This window comes from Zalophus californianus, chromosome X (assembly GCF_009762305.2).
Source record: "Zalophus californianus isolate mZalCal1 chromosome X, mZalCal1.pri.v2, whole genome shotgun sequence".
NCBI lineage: Eukaryota > Metazoa > Chordata > Mammalia > Carnivora > Otariidae > Zalophus > Zalophus californianus.
Window position 1 is genome coordinate 82,263,650 of NC_045612.1, and position 22,730 is coordinate 82,286,379.

General features: G+C 38.4%; 1 protein-coding gene across 1 annotated transcript; it reads left to right on the forward strand.

Moving 5' to 3' along the window:
• Window positions 1–14,066: 14,066 nt before the first annotated feature.
• Window positions 14,067–14,444, forward strand: LOC113930399 (60S ribosomal protein L30-like). The gene has a single exon (XM_035725450.1). It carries the CDS (start codon window positions 14,067–14,069, stop codon window positions 14,442–14,444), a length of 378 nt encoding a protein of 125 aa, XP_035581343.1.
• Window positions 14,445–22,730: the final 8,286 nt, after the last annotated feature.

The window sequence follows — 22,730 nt, forward strand, 5'->3', positions numbered from 1 at the left end:
TGAGACCAAGGAAAATTATCAGGGATAAAGTGGGGCATTACATATGATAAAAAAGTTGATTATCCAAGAAGACCTAACAATACTTAATGTATGCACTTAACAATAAAACAAAATACGTGAGACTAAAACTAATAGATCCACAAGGAGAAATACACAAATCCACTATTATACTTGGAAACTTCAACACTCCTCTATCAGATATGAAAAGATTCATCAGGCAAAAAAAAATCAATAAGAACATATTTGAATGAAATAGCATGATCAATCAACATATCTGACAACATATACCATCTACTTCACCTAATGACAGTGGAATACATATCCTTCTCAAACTCACAAAGAATATTCACCAAGATAGACCACTTTTCTGGGCCATAATAAACCTTAAATTTAAAAAGGAAATTGAAACAGTAATCAAAAACCTCCCAAAAAAAGGAATTCAGCTAGATAGTTATCAAACCATTATGAACACCTACAAACTCAACAGGAGATCAAAGAAAAGAATAGCAGCAATTCTATGAACAGAAAAGCGACCACTTTTTGGAAGGTAGTATGTGCAGAGAAGTGAATCTGAGGCGATAATACAGGAAGATAGACCGTGGGGGGAGGGAGCCTCCATCAGCCAGCTACTGGCAAATGAAAGAGCAGCGGAGCACAAAATTGGAAATTTTAGAAGTCTGCTCCACTGAGGGATGTCGCTCCAGTGGCTAAGCGGGGGGGGGAACCTTCACTGGGGCAGCGTGGTCTCAGGACCCTCGGAATCACAGAAAGACCATGGGTGCCTGAGTGTGGCCAAGCTCCCAAGTATCAGAGCAGGGAAGCCGGCTGCAAAGATGGAGCTGAGGAGTGGGCTCTCAGCTTGGGTTTGCCATAAACTGTGATCCACAGCACAGTCAGGCCACTACTCTCTGAGCAGGGGCCCAAAAAGTGGCAGATCTGGGGAGATTCCCCTTCCTCCCCCAGGAGGAGTGGCACGGGAGTGCACCACAAGAATCTGCTGGGTTTGGAGATTCCAAACGGGGTCGTGTGCGAGAGATAGAAACAGTCACAGGCCAGGTGAACATGGAGTGCAGCTGGAGACCAGCGAGACAAGAGTGATTGACTGCTTTTCTCAGAGGGCTCACTGAGGAGTGGGGCCCTGCATTCTTGGCTCCTCCAGGGCCAGAGATTGGGAGACTGCCATTTTCATTCTCATCCTCCAAAGCTGTATGGAAAGCTTTCAGGGAACAAAAGATACTGAGAGAAACTCAAGCAGATTACTTAGCCTGGCACCTGGCAAGGGCAGGGCAATTCCACCTCTGGCAGACATTTGAGAATCACTGCAACAGGCCACTCCCCTAGAAGATCAGCAAGAGCATCCAGCCAAGACCCAGTTTACCCATCAATGAAAACTGCAAAACTCCAGTGCTAGGGGAATATAGCGCATAGAATTCATGGCTTTTTCCCCAAGATTCATTAGTCTTTCAAAGTTAATTTTTTTAATTTTCTTTATTTTTTTCTTTTTCTATTTCTTTTTGGGTTTTTTTTTTTTTTTCCTTTCCTTTTTCAACCAACATCTTAACGTATCAATTCCTTTTGGAAAATCTTTTTAAATTTTCATTTTTGTATTCATATTCTATCCCTTCAATTTATTTAACCTTATTTTTTGTATATATATAAGTTTTTCTTCCTTTAAAATTTTGGGATACAGTTTCTTCTAACAGACCAAAATATACCATAAATCTAGTGTATGGATTTGTCTAGTCTTCTGCCTGATCACATTCTCTCTTTTTTTTAATTTTTTTTCTTTTTTCAACAAACTCCTTATCATCAATTTCTTTTTCAAAATCTTTTTAAATTTTCATCTTTACAGTCATGTCCTATCCCTTCATCATATTTACCCTTAATTTGTATATATATAAATTTTTCTTTCTTTAAAATTTTGGGAGGCAGTTTCTTCTAAAAGACCAAAATACACCCAAAATCTAGTTGTGGCTCTGTTCTGTTCACCCGCCTGATCATATTCTTTTTTCTCCTTTATTACCCCCCACCCAAGCCCCGGTTTTAAGTCTTCTGATTTGTTTAGTGTATATTTTTCTGCAGCTGTTGTAACCCTTTTAGCATTTTGTTCTCTCATCCATCTATTCTTCTCTGGACAAAATGACAAGACGGAAAAAATCACATAAAAAAAAAGAACAAGAGGTAATACTGACTACCAGGGACCTAAAAAATATGGACATTAGTAAGATGTCAGAACTAGAGTTCAGAATGTTGATTATAAAGATACTAGCTGGGTTTGAAAAAAGCATGGAAGATACTAGAGAATCCCTTGCTGGAGAAACAAAAGAACTAAAATCTAACCAAATTGAAATCAAAAAGGCTATTAATGAGGGGCAATAAAAAATGGAGGCTCTAACTGATAAATGAGGCAGAAGAGAGAAATAGTGATATAGACGACCAAATAATGGAGAATAAAGAAGCTGAGAAAAAGAGAGATAAACAACTACTGGATCATGAGGGGAGAATTCAAGAGATAAGTGATACCATAAAATGAAACAATATTAGAATAATTGGGATCCCAAAGGAAGAAAGAGAGAGAGAGGCAGAAGATATATTGGAGGAAATTATAGCAAAGAACTTCCCTAATTTGAGGAAGGAAACAGGCATCAAAACCCAGAAGGCGCAGAGAACCCCCCTCAAAATCAATAAAAATAGGTCAACACCACGACAACTAATAGTAAAACTTACAAGTCTCAGAGACAAAAAGAAAATTCTGAAAGCAGCTCAGGACAAGAGGTCTGTAACCTAAAATGGTAGAAACATTAGATTGGCAGCAGACTTATCCACAGAGACCTGGCAGGCCAGAAAGGACTGGCATGATATATTCAGGGCACTAAACGAGAAAAATATGTAGCCAAGAATACTATATCCAGCTAAGCTGTCACTGAAAAGAGAAGGAGAGATAAAAAACTTCCAGGACAAACAAAAACTAAAAGAATTGAAAACACCAAACCAGCCCTAAAAGAAATATTGAAAAGGGTCCTCTAAGCAAAGAGAGAGCCTAACATAGACCAGAAAAGAACAGAGACAATATACAATAACAGTCACTTTACAGGCAATACAATGGCACTAAATTTCTATCTTTCAATAGTTACCATGAATGTAAATGGGCTAAATGCCCCAATCAAAAGACACAAGGTATCAGATTGGATAAAAAAAAAACAAGACCTGTTGATATGCTGTCTGGTAGAGTCTCATTTTAGACCCAAGGACACCTCCAGATTTAAAGTAAGGGGTGGAAAATCATTTACCATGCTAATGGACATCAAAAGAAAGCTGGGGTAGAAATTCCTGTCAGATGAATTAGACTTTAAAACCAAGACTATAATAAGAGATGAAGAAGGACACTATATCATACTTAAAGGGTCTATCCAACAAGAAGATATAAAAAAATTAAATACCTATGCCCCTAACATAGGAGCAGCCAATTACATAAACCAGTTAATAACACAATCAAAGAAACACATCGACAACAATACAATAATAGTAGGGGACTTTAACACCCGCCTCACTGAAATGGACAGATCATCTAAGCAAAAGATCAACAAGGAAATAAAGGCTTTAAAGGACACACTGGAGCAGATGGTCTTCACAGATCTATTCAGAACATTCCATCCCAAAGCAACAGAATACACATTCCTCTCTAGTGCGCATGGAACATTCTCCAGAATACATCACATCCCGGGTAACAAATCAGGTCTCAAATGGTACCAAAAGTTTGAGATCATTCCCTGCATCTTTTCAAATGACAATGCTTTGAAACTAGAACTCAATCACAAGAGGAAAGTCGGAAAGAACTCAAATACATGGAGGCTAAAGAGCATCCTACCAAAGAATGAATGGGTCAACCAGGAAATTAAAGAAGAATTTAAAAAATTCATGGTAACCAATGAAAATGAAAACACAACTGTTCACAATTTTTGGGATGCAGCAAAGGGAGTCCTAAGAGGAAAGGATATAGCAATACAAGCATTTCTCAAGAAACAAGAAAGGTCTCAAATACACAACCTAACCCTTCACCTAAAGGAGCTAGAGAAAGAACAGCAAATAAAGCCTAAACCCAGCAGGAGAAGAGAAATAATAAAGATCAGAGCAGAAATCAATGAAATAGAAACCAAAAGGACAGTAGAACAGATCAATGAAACTAGGTGCTGGTTGTTTGAAAGAATTAATAAGATTGATAAACCCCTGGCCAGACTTATCAAAAAGAAAAGAGAAAGAACCCAAATAAATAAAATCATGAATGAAAGAGGAGAGATCACCAAACAAATACAAATTATAAAAACATATGAGCAACTATATGCCAGGAAATTAGGCAATGTTGAAGAAATAGATGCATTCCTAGAGATGTATAAACTACCAAAACTGAACCAGGAAGAAATAAAAAACCTGAACAGACCCATAACCAGTAAGGAAATTGAAGCAGTAATCAAAAATCTCCCAAAAACAAGAGCCCAGGGCCAGATAGCTTCCCAGAGGAATTCTACCAAACATTTAAAAAAGAATTAACACAAATTCTTCTGAAACTGTTCCAAAAAATAGAAATGGAAGGAAAATTTCCAAACTCATTTTATGAGGCCAGCATTACCTTGATCCTGAAACCAGACAAAGACCCTATCAAAAAGGAGAACTACAGACCAATATCCCTGATGAACATGGATGCAAAAATTCTCACCAAAAGGTGGAGGGGGGAAAACATGGCAGAGGAGAAGGGGACCCTATTCCAACCGGTCCCTGGAACTGAGCCAGATATCTACCAGACCACTCTGAAAACCCACGAAATCATTCTGAGGTGTAAGAAGATAGATCCGGATTTCTGCAAACAGAATATCGTAGGCAGTAGGTTTCAAGGTACAAAGTGAGGAGCCACGGATTCCGTGGACAGATATTGGAGGATAAATGGAAGGGGGAGGGAGCCAGCCTTCAGGATCCTACAGCACCTGTGAGGAATAGCCTCCCGTGCTGGGACGGGGCACAGACTCACAGACAGGTAGTGGCGGGGAAAGGACTTTAGGGCAGCCCCCCAGACAAAAGCCCAGAGCAGCAAGGCTGCACATGTGAACTGGGGGTGGCTGGCGGTTTTAGAAGCACAAAGGGCAGAGATGTGCCCTGACCTGGAGGCGAAGACTGGGAGCACTGCTGAGGGGCGCACAACCCAGGATGCTGCAGTTTCTAGCAGCACAGACAGAAAGGGAGATAGTGTGGCCTGGAGAGCTCACTGAAGAACAGACTGCGATCTCTCTGCTCTGAGGCAGAGGGTTGGAAACAGTCTCTTTTGCTCTGACTCTCGGAAGAGATGTGGAAAGCCACCAGGGAAAGGCGCCAAGGAACAAAAGCACCGAAAAACTGGTTTTCACTAAGCCCATGCCCCACCACAGGGGGCAGGATAACTCTGCCCAAACAGGATTGCCTGAGTAAGAGCACGGCAGGCCCCTCCCCCAGATGACAGGCTGGGAAAACAAGAAGCCAGCAACCCTAAGGTCCCTAGAAAACAGGTGCATCTTGCTTGGGTTCTGGTCAATAATTTGGACTCTATACATTCCCTCAACCACCTGTCAACAGAATGAGTAGGACGAGGAACCCCCAAAATAGGAAAGACTCAGAGATTATGATTTATGCCACAGATTTACAAATGGATTGAGATATAACCAAGATGTCTGAGATGGAATTCAGGACAGCAATTGTGAAGACAATAGCTAGAATGGAGAAATCAATTAAGAGCTACATAGAGTCTCTAAGGGCAGAAATGAAAGCCGAATTGGCAGAACTTAAAAATGCTATCAATGAGATTCAATCTAATCTAGATAATCTAACAGCTAGGGTAAAGGAGGCAGAAGAACGAATTAGTGACCTAGAAGACCAATTAATAGATACAAAGGGAAAAGAGGAGTCGAGGGAAAAACAACTCAGAATCCATGAAAATAGAATCAGAGAAATAAGTGACACCATGAAACGTTCCAATGTCAGAATTATTGGAATCCCTGAGGGGTTGGAGAGAGGGAGAGGACTAGAAGATATATTTGAGCAAATCGTAGCTGAGAACTTCTCTAATCTGGGAAATGAAACAAACATTCGTGTCCTAGAGGCAGAGAGGACCCCTCCCAAGACCAAGGAAAATAGGCCAATGCCCTGGCATGTAATAGTAAAACTCGCAAATCTTAGAACAAAGGACACCATCTTAAGGGCAGCTGGGGGAAGAGATTCCTTATGTACAGAGGGAGAAACATCAGAATAACGTCATACTTATCCACAGAGACCTGGCAAGCCAGAAAGGCCTGGCAAGACATAGTCAGGGTACTAAACAAGAATAACATGCAGCCAAGAATACTTTATCTGTCAAGGCTGTCATTTAGAATGGTTGGAGAGATGCAGAGCTTCCAAGACCAGCAGAAACTGAAAAAATATTATGACCATTAAGCTGGCCCTGAAAGAAATATTAAGGGGGGTTCTATAAAAGGAGAAAGACCCCAAGAGTAATATAGAAAAGAAATTTACAGGGACAATCTATAAAAACAATGTCTTCACAGGCAACATGATGACAATAAATTCATATCTTTCAATAATCACTCTCAACGTGAAAGGCCTAAATGCTCCCATAAAACATCACAGGTTTGCAGATTGGATAAAAAGACAGGACCCATCCATATGTTGTCTACAAGAGACTCATTTTGAACCTAAAGATACATCCAGACTGAACGTGAAGGAATGGAGATCCACTTTCCATGCCAGTGGACCTCAAAAGAAAGCTGGGGTAGCAATTCTTATAACAGACAAATCAGATTTTAAGCTAAACACTGTAGTTAGAGACACAGAAGGACACGATATCATTCCTAAAGGGTCTATCCAACAAGAGGATCTAACAATTGTAAATATCTATGCCCCCAACATGGGAGCAGCCATCTACATTAACTGTTCACCAAAATAGAGTCATATTGATAACAATACGTTAATTGTAGGAGACCTCAATACTTCACTCTCAGTAATAGATAGATCATCTAAGCAGAAACTCAACAAAGAAACAAGAGCTTTGAATGACACACTGGACCAGATGGACCTCATAGATATATACAGAACATTCCACCCTAAAACTACAGAATACTCATTCTTCTTGAGCTCACATAGAACTTTCTCCAATACAGATCACATATTGGGTCACATATCAAATCTCAACTGATACCAAAAGATTGAGATTTTTCCCTCCATATTCTCAGACCATAATACTTTAAAACTGGAATTCAATCACAAGAAAATTTTGGAAGAAATTCAAACACTTAGAAGCTAAAGACCACTCTGCTCAAGAATGTTTGGGTCAAGCAGGAAATCAAAGAAGAACTTAAACAATTCATGAAAACTGATGAAAATGAAAACACATCAGTCCAAAACCTATGGATAATGCAAAGGTGTTCCTAAAGGGGAAATACATAGCCATCCAAGCCTCTCTCTAAAAAGCAGAAAATCCCTAATGCACAAGCTAACCTTACACCTAAAGGAGCTGGAGAAAGAACAGCAAATAAAACTGAAACCAAACAGGAGAAGAGAAATAATAAAGATTAGAGCAGAGATCAATGAAATAGAAACCAGAAAAACAGTAGAACAGATCAACAAAACTAGAAGCTGGTTCTTTGAAAGAATTAATATGATCCATAAACCTCTGGCCAGACTTATCCAAAAGAAAAGGGAAAGGACCCAAATCAATAAAATCATGAATGAAAGGGAAGAAATCACAACTAACACCAAGGAAATAGAAAAAAATTATTAGAAATTATTATAAGCAACTATATGCCAATAAATTAAGCAACCTGGAAGAAATGGATGCCTTCCTGGAAGCTTATAAACTACCAAGACTGAAACAGGAAGAAATTGACAATCTGAATAGACCAATAACCAGTAACGAAACTGAAGGAGTAATCAAAAACCTACCAGAAAACAAGAGTCCAGGGCCAGATGGCTTTGCAGGGGAATTCTACCAACATTTAAAGAAATAGTACCTATTCTTCTGAAGCTGTTTCAAAAAAGAGAAATGGAAAGAAAACTTTCAAACTCATTCTATGAGCCCAGCATTACCTTGATCCCAGAACCAGGCAAAGACCCCATCAAAAAGGAGAAATACAGACCAATATCCCTTATGAATATGGATTCCAAGATACTCAACAAGATCCTAGTCCATAGGATCCAATAGTACATTAAATGGATTATCCATCATGACCAGATGGAACTTATTCCTGAGGTGGAAGTGTGGTTCAACATTTGCAAATCAATCAACTGATAGAACACATTAACAGAAGAAAAGACAATAACCATATGATCCTCTCAATTGATGCAGAAAAAGCATTTGACAAAATACAGCATTCTTTACTGATTAAAACTCTTCACTGTGTAGGGATAGAGGGAATATTCCTCAATTTCATAAACACCATATATGAAAAACCCACAGTGAATATCATTTTCAATGGGGAAAAGCTAAGACTTTTCCTTTAAGAACAGGAACATGACAGGGATGCCCACTCTCACCACTATTGTTCGACATATTACTAGAGGTCCTAGCATCAGCAATTATTCAACAAAAAGAAATAAAAGGCATTCAAATTGGCAAAGAAGAAGTCAAATTCTCTCTCTTCCCAGATGATATGATACTTTATGTGGAAAACCCAAAACACTCCACCCCCAAATTACTAGAACTCATACAGCATTTCAGTAATGTGGCAGGATAAAAAATCAATGCATAGAAATCAGTAGCTTTCCTATACACTAACAAGGTAACTGTAGAAAGAGAAATTAGGGAACCGATTCCATTTACAATAGCACCAAAAACCATAAGATACCTCGGAATAAACCTAACCAAAGAGGTAAAGATCTATATTCTTGAAACTACAGAACACTTATGAAAGAAATGGAGGAAGACACAAAAAATGGAAAAAACATTCCATGTTCATGGATCGGAAGAATAAACATTGTGAAAATGTCTATGCCGCCCATAGCAATCTACACTTTCAACACCATCCCTATTAAAATGCCATTGGCATTTTTCAAAGAGCTGTAACAAACAATCCTAAAATTTGTATGGAACCAGAAAAGACCCCGAATCACCAAGGAAATGTTGAAAAAGAAAAACAAAACTGGGGCATCACGTTGCCTGATTTCAAAGCTATATTACAAAGCTGTGACCATCAAGACAGCATGGTGCTGGCACAAAAACAGACACATAGATTAGTGGAACAGAATAGAGTCTCCAGGAAAGGACCCTCAACTCTATGGTCAACTAATCTTTGACAAACCAGGAAAATATATGCAATGGAAAAAAGACAGTCTTTTCAATAAATAGTGCTGGGAAAATTGGACAGCTATATACTTAAGAATGAAACTCAACCATCCTCTTACATTGTACACAAAGATAAACTCAAAATTGATGAAAGACCTCAATGTGAGACAGGAATCCATCAAAATCCTAGAGAGCATAGGCAGTATCCTCTTCAACCTCAGCCACAGCAACTTCTTTCATGACACGTCTCCAAAGGCTAGTGAAACAAAAGCAAAAATGAACTTTTGGGGCTTCATCAAGATAAAAAGCTTTCTCACAGCAAAGGAAACAGTCCACAAAACTAAGAGGCAACCCATGGAATGGGATAAGATATTTGCAAATGACATTATAGATAAAGGGCTGGTATCTAAGTTCTATAAAGAACTTCTCAAACTCAACACCCACAAGTGTCAAAAAACAGGCAGAAGACATGAACAGACACTTCTCCAAAAAAGACATAGAAATGGCTAAGAGACACAATGGAAAAATGTTCATCATTAGCCATCAGGGAAATTCAAATTAAAAAGCAAATTGAGATACCACTTTACACCAGTTAGAATGGCAAAAATTAACAATACAGGAAACAACAAATGTTAATGAGGATGTGGAGAAAGGGAAACCCTCTTACACTGTTGGTGGGAATGCAAGTTGGTACAGCCACTTTGGGAAACAATATGTAGGTTCCTCAAAAAGTTAAAAATAGAGCTACCCTATGACCCAGCAACTGCACTCCTGGGTATTTACCCCAAAGACACAGATGTAGGGTAAAAAAGCGGCACCTGCACCCCAATGTTCATAGCAGCAATGTCCACAATAGCCAAACTGTGGAAGGAGCCAAGATGTCTTTCCACAGATGAATGGATAAAGAAGATGTGGTTCATATATACAATGGAATATTCCTCAGCCACCAGAAAGGATGAATACCCACCATTTGCATTGATATGGATGGAACTGGAGGGGATTATGCTACGTGAAATAAGTCAAGCAGAGAAACACAATTATCACATGGTTTTACTCATATATGGAACATAAGGAATAGCATGGAGGACATTAGGGGAAGGAAGGGAAAACTGAAGGGGGGGCAGAAATCAGAGGGGGAGATGAACCATGAAAGACTATGGACTCCAGAAAACAATCTGAGTGTTTCAGAGGGGAGGGGAGTGGGGGGATTTGGTAGCCTGGGGAAGGGTATTAAGGAGGGCACATGTTGTAATGAGCACTGGTTGTTATACACAAATAATGAATCATGGAACAATACATTAAAAAAAAGTAAGTTAAAAAAAGGAACGAACAAAGCTGGAGAATCACACTTTCTGATTTCAAACTATATTAGAAGGATATTATAATCAAAAGAGTTGGGTACTGCATAAAAATAAACAGATTTGCAATCCCAGAAATAAACCCACATATGTTTCATCAACTAATATTTGACGAAGGAACCAAAACTTCTCAATGGGAAAAGGACAGGCACTTCAGTAAGTGGTGTTAGAAAAACTGGATATCCACATTTAAAAGTATGAAATTGGACCCCTATCTTATACCACTCACATAAATTAACTCAAAATGGATTAAAGACTCAAACAGAAGACCTGAAACTAAAATTCCAGAGAAATACATAGGACAAACTCCCTGAATTGGGTCTTTACCATGATTTTTTGGACATTCCACCCAAAGCACAAGCAAAAGCTAAAAGAAAGAAATGGTATTAATCAAACTAAAATACTTCTGTACTGCAAAATGATAATAAACAAAAGGAAAAGTCAACCTACAGAACGAGAGAAAATATTTGCAAACCATTTATCTGATAAGGGGTAATATCTGAAATATGTAAATAATTTTACAGCTCAGTGGCCAGAAAAAATCCAATTTAAAAGTGGGAAAAGGATCTGAATCGATATTTTCCCAAAGAAGAACTAAAGATGGCCTATGTTTACATGAAAAAGTGCACATTGCTTATCATCAGGGAAATGTACATCAAAACCACGAGATATCATCTCATGTTTATTAGAATGGCTATTATCAAAAAAAATGAGATATCAAATGCTGGTGAGAATGTATAAAAAAGAAATCCTGTGTGCTATTAATGGAAATATACATTGGTAGAGCCACTATTGAAAACTGTATGGAATTTCCTCAAGACTTAAAAACAGAAATACCATATGATCCACCAATTCCACTTCTGGGTATGTATTTGAATGAGATAAAATCTGTATCTCAGATATCTGCACTCCCATGTTCATTGCAGCTTTATTCACAATAGCTAAGACATAGAAATAACCTAAGTGTCCATCAATGGGTAAATGGATTTTTAAAATGTAATATATCTATATCAATATAGATATATTGTAATATTATTCATCCATAAAAAAGGAAATCTTGCCATTGTAACAATATAGGCAGACCCTCAGGGCATTATGCTAAGTGAAATAAGTCAGACAAAAAAAGACCAATATTGTATGATCTTACTTACATGTGGAATCTAAAACCCTCTTATTTATAGAAACAACTAGTAGAGTGATAGTTACCAGGGGCTGACGGTGAAGGAAATGGGAAGATGTTGGTCAAATTGTACAAACTTAAGTTATAAGATGAATAAGTTCTGGAGCTCTAAGGTACACCATGGTGACTATAGTTAACAATACTGTATTGTATGCTTGAAAGTTGCTGTGACAGAAGAGCTTTGATGTTTTCACCATAACAACAACAGCAACAAAATGGTAATTATTTGCAGTAAATGATGTGTTAAACAATCTTATTGTGATAAAGGTTTTCAATATATACATATATTAAATCATCACATTGCTCACCTTAAGTTTAAGCCATGTTATATGTCAATTTTATTTTGATAAAATGCGTGTGGGTGGGCTAAGTTCCAGTGGTTGGCTTCCTTGTTCTAGCAACCTATGAATAAATAGCTTTTGAGTATTTCTTTCTAAAATAAGGAATGTTAATATAACATACTCTTTAAATATATACTTGTTCTTCTCTCATTTCTCAACCTCTTTAATAGATATAAAATGATATAAATTAACTAATTTAAACAATGTATTGTTATATTTTGTAGCATAGATAGATGTAATAGGTATAGCAATAATATCACAAAAGCAGGAAATGAGGAATACAATATACAGGAGTAACATCTCTGTATCTCACTGGAATTAAGTTATTATGAATAACTTAACTTAGGTGCATTAACTTAATTAACTTCTAATAAGTTAAATGCATATGTAAACTTGTAAATGCACTTAATTTAGGTGCATTAACTTAACTTCTAATAAGTTAAATGCATATGTAAACTTTAGAGCAACCAATAAAAAACAACTCAAAAATATACAGCAAAAAATCGTTAAATGAATTAAAGTGTTACAATAGAAAGTATTCACTCAATGCAAAAGAAAGCAGAAAAAGGAATATAGAAGACAAAGACATGAGACATATATAAAGCAAAATATAAAATGGCAGATATAAATCCGTGTATACAAAAATAACAATAAATGTGAGTGACAATGTGAATATGAATGGAATGAAGAATCATACTGGATTTTTTTAATCAAAGTATAAACTGTACAGAGGAGATACACTTTTTTTTGTTTGTGTTTGAACTTCAGTTAGTGAACATACAGTGTAATATTAGCTTCAGGTGTACAATACAGTGATTCAACACTTCCATACAATACCCAGTGCTCATCACAAGTGCACTCCTTAATCCCCATCATCTATTTAATTTACCCCCCACCCGTCTCCCTTCTGGTAGCCATCAATTTGTGCTCTAGAGTTAAGAGTCTGTTTCTTGATTTGTTCCTCTCTCCCTTACTTTTCCCCTTTGATCATTTGTATTGTTTCTTAAATTCCACATATGATGAAATCATACAGTATTTTTCTTTCCACAGGAGATACACTTCAGATGCAAAGATACAAATAGGTTAAAAGTAAAAGGATGGGGGCACCAGGATGGCTCAGTCAGGTAAGTGTCTGCCTTTGGCTCAGGTCATGATCCTGGGGTCCTAGAATCAAGTCCCACATTGGGCTCCCTGCTCAGTAGGGAGCCTGCTTTTGCTCATGATCTCTCTCGCTCTCTCTTGCAAATAAGTAAATAAAATCTTTTTTACAAAAAAACAAAGTAAAAGGATGGAAAAAGATATCATGCCAATATTGACCTAGGAAAGCTGGAGTGGCTATAACTAATAACAGAAAAATAAACTTAAAACAAAAAATGTTACTAAGATAAAGAGGGACATTCTATAATGAACATAGGATCAGTCCACCAGGAAAATACAGCAATAATAAATTTATATGCACCTAACATAAAACTATAAAAACAAAGCAAAAACTGATAGAATTGAAGGTAAAAAAAAATAGAAAATTCAACAAGAGGAGTTTGAGACTTTGATACCTCATTATCAATAATAAATAGAACCAGGCATAACATCAATAAAGAAATAGAAGATTTAACACAATAAACTAAGAGATCTAACAGATAGCTATAAAATTTCATCCAAAAACTTTGGAATACACATTCATGGAAAGTACACTGGAACAATCCCTAAGATAGGCCATACGTTAGCCAATAAATAAGCCTCAATAAATTTAAAAGAATTGCAATCGTATGAAGTATGTTTCCTAATCACAATGGAATGTAATTAGAAACAAATAACAAATTCTGCTTTCATGCTCTTGGCTATCTTGGTGACTGCTCTTCATTGGGGCCAACCTGCACCTAAGAAGGAGGATGGTGGGCTCAAAGAAGACAGAAAAGTCACTGGAGTCAATCAACTCTAGGCTCCAACTCATTATGAAAAATGGAAAGTACATGCTGGGGTATAAGCAGACTCTGAAAATGATCACACATGACAGAGCAAAACTGCTCATCCTCGCCAACAATACCCCAGCCTTGAGAAAATCTGAAATAAAATACTATGCCATGGCTAAAACTGGTGTCCATCACTACAGTGGCCATAATATTGAACTGAGCACAGCATGTGGTAAATACTACAGAATATGCATACTGGCTATCATTGATCCACTTGATTCTGATATCATTAGAACCAGGCCAGTGAAAAGTAATCACATGAAATTCCTCCTTAATAAAACTGGCCAGAGCTTGTAGAAAGAAGAAAGAAAGAAAGAAAGAAAGAAAGAAAGAAAGAAAGAAAGAAAGAAAGAAAGAAAGAAAGAAAGAAAGAAAGAAAGAAAGAAAGAAAGAAAGAAAGAAAGAAAGAAAGAAAGAAAGAAAGAAAGAAAGAAAGAAAGAAATAGAGAGAGATAAAGAGAGAGAGAAAGAAAGAAAGAAAGAAAGAAAGAAAGAAAGAAAGAAAGAAAGAAAGAAAGAAAGAAAGAAAGAAAGAAAAAGAAAGAAAGAACGAAAGAAAGAAAGAGAAAGGAAAGAAAGAAGAAAAGAAATTTGGGAAAACAAAAATATATGAAAATTTAAAGCACACTACTAAATAACCAATGGATCCAAAAAAATCAAAAGAGAAATTAGAATATATTTTGTGATGAAAGAAAATAAAGACAGAATATACCAAAACTTATGGTTTGCAGTTAAAGAAGTGCTGAGAGTATACTTCATGGCTATACATTTAAAAAGAAGAAAGATCTCAAATCAATAACCTAACCTTCCACTTTAAGAAACTAGAAAAGGGAGAGTAGAGGAAGATGGTGGCAGAGTAGGAGGACCCTAGGCTCCTGTCATCCCACAAATACAACTAGATAACTATCAAATCATCCTAAAGACCCCAGATATTGACATAAAGACTGACAGAACAAACTCTACAACTAAAGATATAGAAGAGGCTACATCAAAGAAGGTAGGAAGTGTGGAGATGCAATTTGGGAGAGAAATAGATTGTGGCTGCTGTGGTGGGGAGGGAGCCACAGTTGTGGAAAAGGGTGAGAGATGGACTTGTACACAGGAGAGCACACATGGAAGAGATTCCCCACAGCAGTTGCATTATAAAGTGAGAGGGGCCAAATTTTGTGAGTTCCTGCAACCAGAGGGACTTAAAGCTTGGAGTTTTTTGTTTGTTTGTTTTATTTCAGTAATCTCTATATCCAACATAGGGCTCAAACTCACAGCCCCGAGATCAAGAGTCACATGCTCTTCTGACTGAGCCAGCCAGGTGTTCCTTAAAACCTGAAGTTTTAAAGATCAGTGGGCGTGGCTCAGGGGGGGAGCTCAAAGGGCATTGCACTGTTCTTGGAAAGAAGGCAGAGCAAATAACATCATGGAAAGCGAGATCTGAAGAGTGCCTGGGGCACACAGTGAGGACGTTATTTGCTCTTCTCAGAGCACATCCCAGAGAGGTAGTGTTCACAAAGAACACCTACTGGAGTAAAAGAATTTGCCAGTGCCATTTCCCTTCCCTGACCCTCAGCATAAACACAGGGCCACTCCAGCAACCAGCACAGCACTTACACTTGCTACCTAACTTGCTTGCCCAAGACCCCTCCACCCACACACTCCAGTGAAACTGCTCTTCCTGGTCATGCATACCTTAGTACCAGAGCAGCAGGCCTCCTCCCCTAGAAAACTAACACAAACCCCTGCCCACATCACATCTCCCAACTCTGGAGTTTAGCAGAACCTCAATCCAGTGACAGTGGTGATAGGTCTCACCTCACAAGCAGAGTAGAACACACCTAGTTAAAACTCACCACATTTAGTCCAGGGACCAAACACTCAGTGAGATGCTCACAATAGGCAGAGCATCTGTAGATGACTGGCCTAAATGATAAACTGGCCAGGAACAACAGCAGAGCACACAGAGCACACATTGGAGACAGTCTCAGAAGCACCAGGCCCTGGGGAACAGAGGACACTATGCTGCAGGGTACTACAGGATATTTCCTTTATAAGGCCATTACCTTTAAGAGCAGGAGACATAGCTGACTTCTCTAACACAGAGAAGCAGGCATACAGACTTAGACAAAATGAGAAGACAGAGGAATTTGCCCAAATGAAAGAATAGGACAAGGCCATGGCCAGAGACTTAAGAGACACAGATATAAGTAACATGCCTGATAGAGAATTTAAACTAATGATCATAAAGATACTTGCTGGACTTGAGAAAAGAGTAGAAGGCATCAGTGGGACTATTAACACAAAGATAAGGAAAAACATAGCAGAGATAAAGGGCTCAGTAAACGAAATAAGAAACATGCTTGATAGAATAAACAGCAAGAGGGGCAAAGATGGTGGAGGAGTAGGGGACCCTATTCCAACCAGTCCCCTGAACTGAGCAGGATATCTACCAGACCACTCTCAACACCCACAAAATCAGCCTGAGATGTAAGAAGATATATCTGGATCTCTACAAACAGAATATCGCCGGTGGTTGGTTTTGAGGTATGAAGCGGGGAGCCGTGATTCTGTGGGCAGATATTGGAAGATAAAAGGAAGAGGGAGGGCACTGCCATAAGCACTTGAGCCAGGAAGGTGAAATAACACAGGAGTGCAAAAGCCTCCCGCACTGGGGACCTGGCACAGACTTGCAGACTTGTAGCAGTGGGGAAAGAACTTTAGGGCAGCTCCCCAGACTGAAACCTGGAGCTGCAGGGGCATGCATGGGAACTGGGGGCAGCTGGCAGTTTTAGAAGCACAAAGGGCAGAGACATGCCTGGACCTGGAAGCGAGGGTTGGGAAAGCTGCTGTGAGGTGCACAAACCCAGGACGCTGCAGTTTTAGCAGCACAGACAGAAACCAAGACAGTGTGGCCTGGAGAGCTCACTGAAGAACAGACTACAATCTCTGCTCTGAGGCAGAGGACTGGAAATGGTCACTTCTGCTCTGACTCTCAGAAGAGATGCAGAAAGCCACCAGGGAAAGCTACCAGAGAACAAAAGCCCCCAAAAACCGGTTTTCACTGAGGCCACCCCCCCACAGGGGGCAGGACAACTCTGCCCAAACAGGGTTGCCTGAGTAACAGCATGGCAGGCCCCTCCCCCACAAGACGGGCCAAAACAAGAGGCCAAAAACCCTAAGGTCTCTATAAAACAGGTGAATCTTGCTTGGGCAGTGATCAATAATTTGGACTCTGTACATTCCCTGAACCACCCCCCAACAGAATGACTAAGAAGAGGAACCCCCAAAATAGGAAAGACTCAGAGACTCTGACCTCTGCCACAGAACAAATGGATATGGATATAAGCAAGATATCGGAAATAGACTTCACAGTAACATTTATGAAGACAATAGCTAGGATGGAGAAAATGATTAATGACAACATAGATTCTCTAAGGGCAGAAATGAGAGCTGAACTGGCATAACTTTAAAAAGCTATCAATGAGATCCAATCTAATCTAGATACTCTAACAGCTAAGGTAAACAAGGCAGAAGAATGAATTAGTGATCTACAAGACAAACATTCCATGCTCATGGATTGGAAGCATAAACATTGTTAAAATGTCTATGCTGCCCAGAGTAATCTATACCTTCAATGCCATCCCAATCAAGATACCAATGGCATTTTTCAAAGTGCTGGAAAAAACAATCCTAAAATTTGCATGAATCAGAAAAGACCCCAAATCGCCAAGGAATTGTTGAAAAAAAAAAAACTGGGGGCATCACTTTTCCTGATTTCAAGCTATATTACATGGCTGTGATCACCAAGACAGCATGGTACTGGCATAAAAACAGGGATATAGACCAATGGAACAGAATAGAGAGCCCAGATATGGACCCTCAACTTTATGGTCAACTAATCTTTGACAAAGCAGGAAAAAACATGCCATGGAAAAAAGACAGTCTCTTCAATAAATGGTGCTGGGAAAATTGGACAGCTCTATACAGAAGCATGAAATTCAACCATTCTCTTACACCATACACAAAGATAAACTCAAAATGGATGAAAGCCCTCAATGTGAGACAGGAATCCATCAAAATCCTGGAGGAGAACATAGGCAGTAACCTCTTTGACATCAGCCACAGCAACTTCTTTCAAGGTACATCTCCAAAAGCTAGTGAAACAAAAGCAGAAATGAACTTTTGGGACTTCATCAAGATAAAAAGCTTCTGCACAGCAAAGGAAACAGTCAGCAAAACAAAGAGGCAATCCACAGAATGGGAGAAGATATTTGCAAATGACACTACAGATAAAGGGTTGGTATCCAAGGTCTACAAAGAACTTCTCAAATTCAACACCCAAAAAAACAAATAATCCAGTCAAAAAATGGGCAGAAGACATGAACAGACACTTCTCCAAAGAAGACATAGAAATGGCTAACAGACACAGGCAAAAATGTTCATCATCATTAGCCATCAGGGAAATTCAATTCAAAACCACATTGAGATACCACCTTACACCAGTTAGAATGGCAAAAATTGAAAACATTTGTTGTTGGAGAGGTTGTGGAGAAAGGGGAACCCTCTTAAACTGTTGGTGGGAATGCAAGGTGGTACAGTCACTTCGGAAAACAGTGTGTAGATTCCTCAAAAAATTAAAAATAGAGCGATTCCATGACCCAACAATTGCACTACTGGATATTTACCCCAAAGACACAGATGTAGTGAAAAGAAGGGCCATATGCACCCCAATGTTCATAGCAGCAATGTCCATAATAGCCAATCTGTGGAAGGAGCCAAGATGCCCTTCAGCAGATGAATGGATAAAGAAGATGTGGTCCATATATACAATGGAATATTACTCGGCCATCAGAAAGGATGAATACCCAACTTTTGCATCAACATGGATGGGACTGGAAGAGATTATGCTAAGTGAAAGAAGTCATGCAGAGAAAGTCAATTATCATTTGGTTTCACTTATCTGTGGAACATAAAGTATAGCATGGAGGACATTAGGAGAAGGAAAGGAAAAATGAAGGGGGGGAATCAGAGGGGAAGACAAACCATGAGAGACTATGGATTCCAAGAAACAAACAGGTTTTTAGAGGGGAGGGAGGTGAAGGGTTAGCCCAGTGATGGGTATTAAGGAGGGCACATATTGCATGGAGCACTAGGTGTTATGCACAAACAATGAATCATGGAACAGTACATCGAAAACTAATGATGTAATATATGGTGATTAACATAACAATAAAAAAATTTTAAAAAGAAAAAAAGCTAATGATGTACTGTATGGTCACTAACATAACATAATAAAATAATTTTTTAAAAAAAAAGAAAGAAAAGAAATAACAATTGAAAACTTCCCTAATCTGGGGAAGGAAACAGATATCCAGATTCAGGAGTCACAGAGAACCCCCAACAAAATAAACAAAAGCAGGTCCACACCAAGACATATGGTTTTTAAAATGGAAAAATATAGTGATTTAAAAAAATCTTAAAATCAGCAAGAAAAAGGAAGACATTTAAATACAAGGGAAACCCCATGGGACTATCAGCATAGTTTTCAACAGAAACTTTCCAAGCCAGAAGGTACTAGCATGATATATTCAACATGCTGAATGGGAAAAACCTGCAGAAAAGAATATTCTATCCAGCAAGACTGTCATTCAGAATAGGAGAGATAAAAGATTTCCCAGACAAACAAAAATTAAAGGAGTTCATGACCACTCAATCAGCCCTGCAGGAAACACTAAATAGGACTCTCTGAGTGCAAAGAAGAGACCAAAAGTAACAATATGAAGGTAGGAAACACAAAAGCAGTAAAAAATAATATTTCTGTAAAAACTCAAAGAACTAAAAAAAATACAAGGATTTAAAATATGACACCATATACCTAAAATGTGGGGAGAAGAGTAAAGAATGACTTGAAACTTAAATGACCATCAACTTAATATAGATTGCTATATGCAGAAGAGCTTATATGCAAACCTAATGGTAACTACAAATTCAAAACCACTAACAGATATGCAAAGGACAGAGGGAAATAAATCCAAATACATCACTAAATAAAATCAGCAAACCATGAAAGCGACAAAGACAAGAAAGGATCAGAGAAAATCTTCAGAAATGACCACAAAACAAATAATAAAATGGCAATAAGTACATATCTATCAATAATTATTTTCACTATAAATGGACTAAACACTACAATCAAAACATGTAGAGTGTCAGAATGGATTTAAAAACTAGGCCCATCTATATGCTACAAGAAAGGCACTCATGTTTTTATTATATTCACTTAGTCAGCATATAGTACATCATTAGTTTTTAATGTAGTGTTCAACGATTCATTAGTTGCATATAATACCCAGTGTTAATCACAAAATGAGAAAGACACTCATTTTAGACGTAAAGGCACCTGCAGATTGAAAGTGAGGGGATGAAGAAACATTAATCATGCAAATGGATGTCAAAAGAAAGCTGGAGCAACAATACTTATATTGGAAAAACTAGACTTTAAAACAAAGCCTGTAACAAGTGACAAAGAATGGCACTATATAATAATAAAAAAGACAACAAACAAGAGGATATAACAATTGTAAATATCTATGCACCCAACATAGGAGCACCCAAATACCTAAAACAGCTAATAACAAACATAATGGAACGAATCCATAATAATACATTAATCGTAGAGGACTTTCACATCCCAAGTACATCAATGGACAGATAATTTAAACAGAAACTCAACAAGAAAAAAAGGCTTTGAATGACACACTGGAAATGAAGGATTTTTTTAAGTTGAATAAACTTTTTTCTTTAAATTTTTATTTAAATTCTATTTAGTTAACATACAGTACAATACGGGTTTCAGTAGCAGAACACAGTGATTCATCACCTACATACAACACTCAGTGCTCAACACAAGTGCCCTCAATACCCATCACCAATCTAGCCCATCCCCCACCCACCTCCCTCCATCAACCCTCAGTTTGTTCTCTATCTTTAAGAGTCTCTTGTGGTGTGTTTCCCTCTCTCTCTTTTTTCTCCCCCCCCATATGTTCATCTGCATTGTTTCATAAATTCCATAAGTGAAATCATATGGTATCTGTCTTTCTCTGACTAAGCTTATTCTGCTTAGCATAATACACTCTAGCTCCATCCACATTGTGGTGAATGGCAAGATTTCATTCTTTGTGATGACTGGGTAATATTCCATTGTGTATATATACATCTTCTTTATCCATTCATCAGTCAATGAATATTTGGGTTATTGGTTTTTTTTAAAGATTTTATTTATTTATTTGACAGAGAGAGACACAGCAAGAGAGGGAACAGAAGCAGGGGGAGTGGGAGAGGGAGAAGCAGGCTTCCCGCTGAGCAGGGAGCCTGATGCGGGGCTCAATCCCAGGACCCTGGGATCATGACCTGAGCCAAAGGCAGACGCTTAACGACTGAGCCACCCAGGCGTCCCTGGATATTGTTGATAAAGCTGCTATGAACATCAAGGTGCATATACCCCTTCAAAACTGTGGAAAGATTTAATAGATATATTCAGAACATTCAATACTAAAACAGCGGAATACACATTCTTTTCAAATGCACAAGTAACATTCTCCAGAATAGATCACATATTAAGCCACAAAACAAGTATCAAAAAATTTAAAAAGATCAAAGTCATACCATAGTCTCATAGTCTTTTCTGACCACAACCCTATAAAACTAGAAGTTAACCATAAGAAAAATCTGGAAAGACCACAAATACATGGAGGTTAAGTAACATGTTACTAAACAATGAAGGAAGGGGTCAACCAGAAAATAAAGGCAAATGTATAAAATATATGAAAAAAATGAAAATGAAAAAAAATCGTTCAAAGAGAGGCTGATGACCACAGAGTAGGAGGACCATAGGCTTCTTTATTCCATGAACACAACTAAATAAATATCAAATCATCCTAAATACCACAGAAATAGACCTGAAGACTAACAGAACAAAGTCTACAACTAAAGGGAGAAAAGATGCCACATCAAAGAAAATTTGAAGTGCAGAGATGTGGTTTATAGGAGAAATGGCCCACAGCTGCTATGGAGGGGAGGGAGCCAAAGTAGTGAAGAAGGGCAAGAGGAAAGGGAGCACTCAGGGGAATGCACAAGAATAACATTTCCCCAAAGCTATTGGCATGGAAAAGGAAAAGGGTTGAATTTGATGAGTTCTTGTAAGCAGTGAGGCTTGGAGCCTGCAGTTTTAAAGGTCAGCAGGCTTAGCTTGAATAGAGGTCAGAGGGCACTACACTGCTCCTGGAGAGAAGGCAGGCAAACAACCCAGGGGCAGACAGCATGGAAACAGTGATCTGAAGAGCACCTGGGGCACATGGTGGGGAAATTATTTCCTCTTCTCAGAGTGCATCCTAGAGGAGCAGCATTTATGGAGACACCTCTCCAGGAAAAAAAGGAGCTGGCCGGCACCTGTTCCCTCCACTGACCCTCAGCATCAACACAGAGCCAACTGTGGGAAGCAGTAAAGTGTCAACACTAGTTGTCTAATTGGCATACCAAGCTCCACTCCCCCACATTCTGGTGGGGCTGCCCTTCTCAGTCAAGCTCATCTTA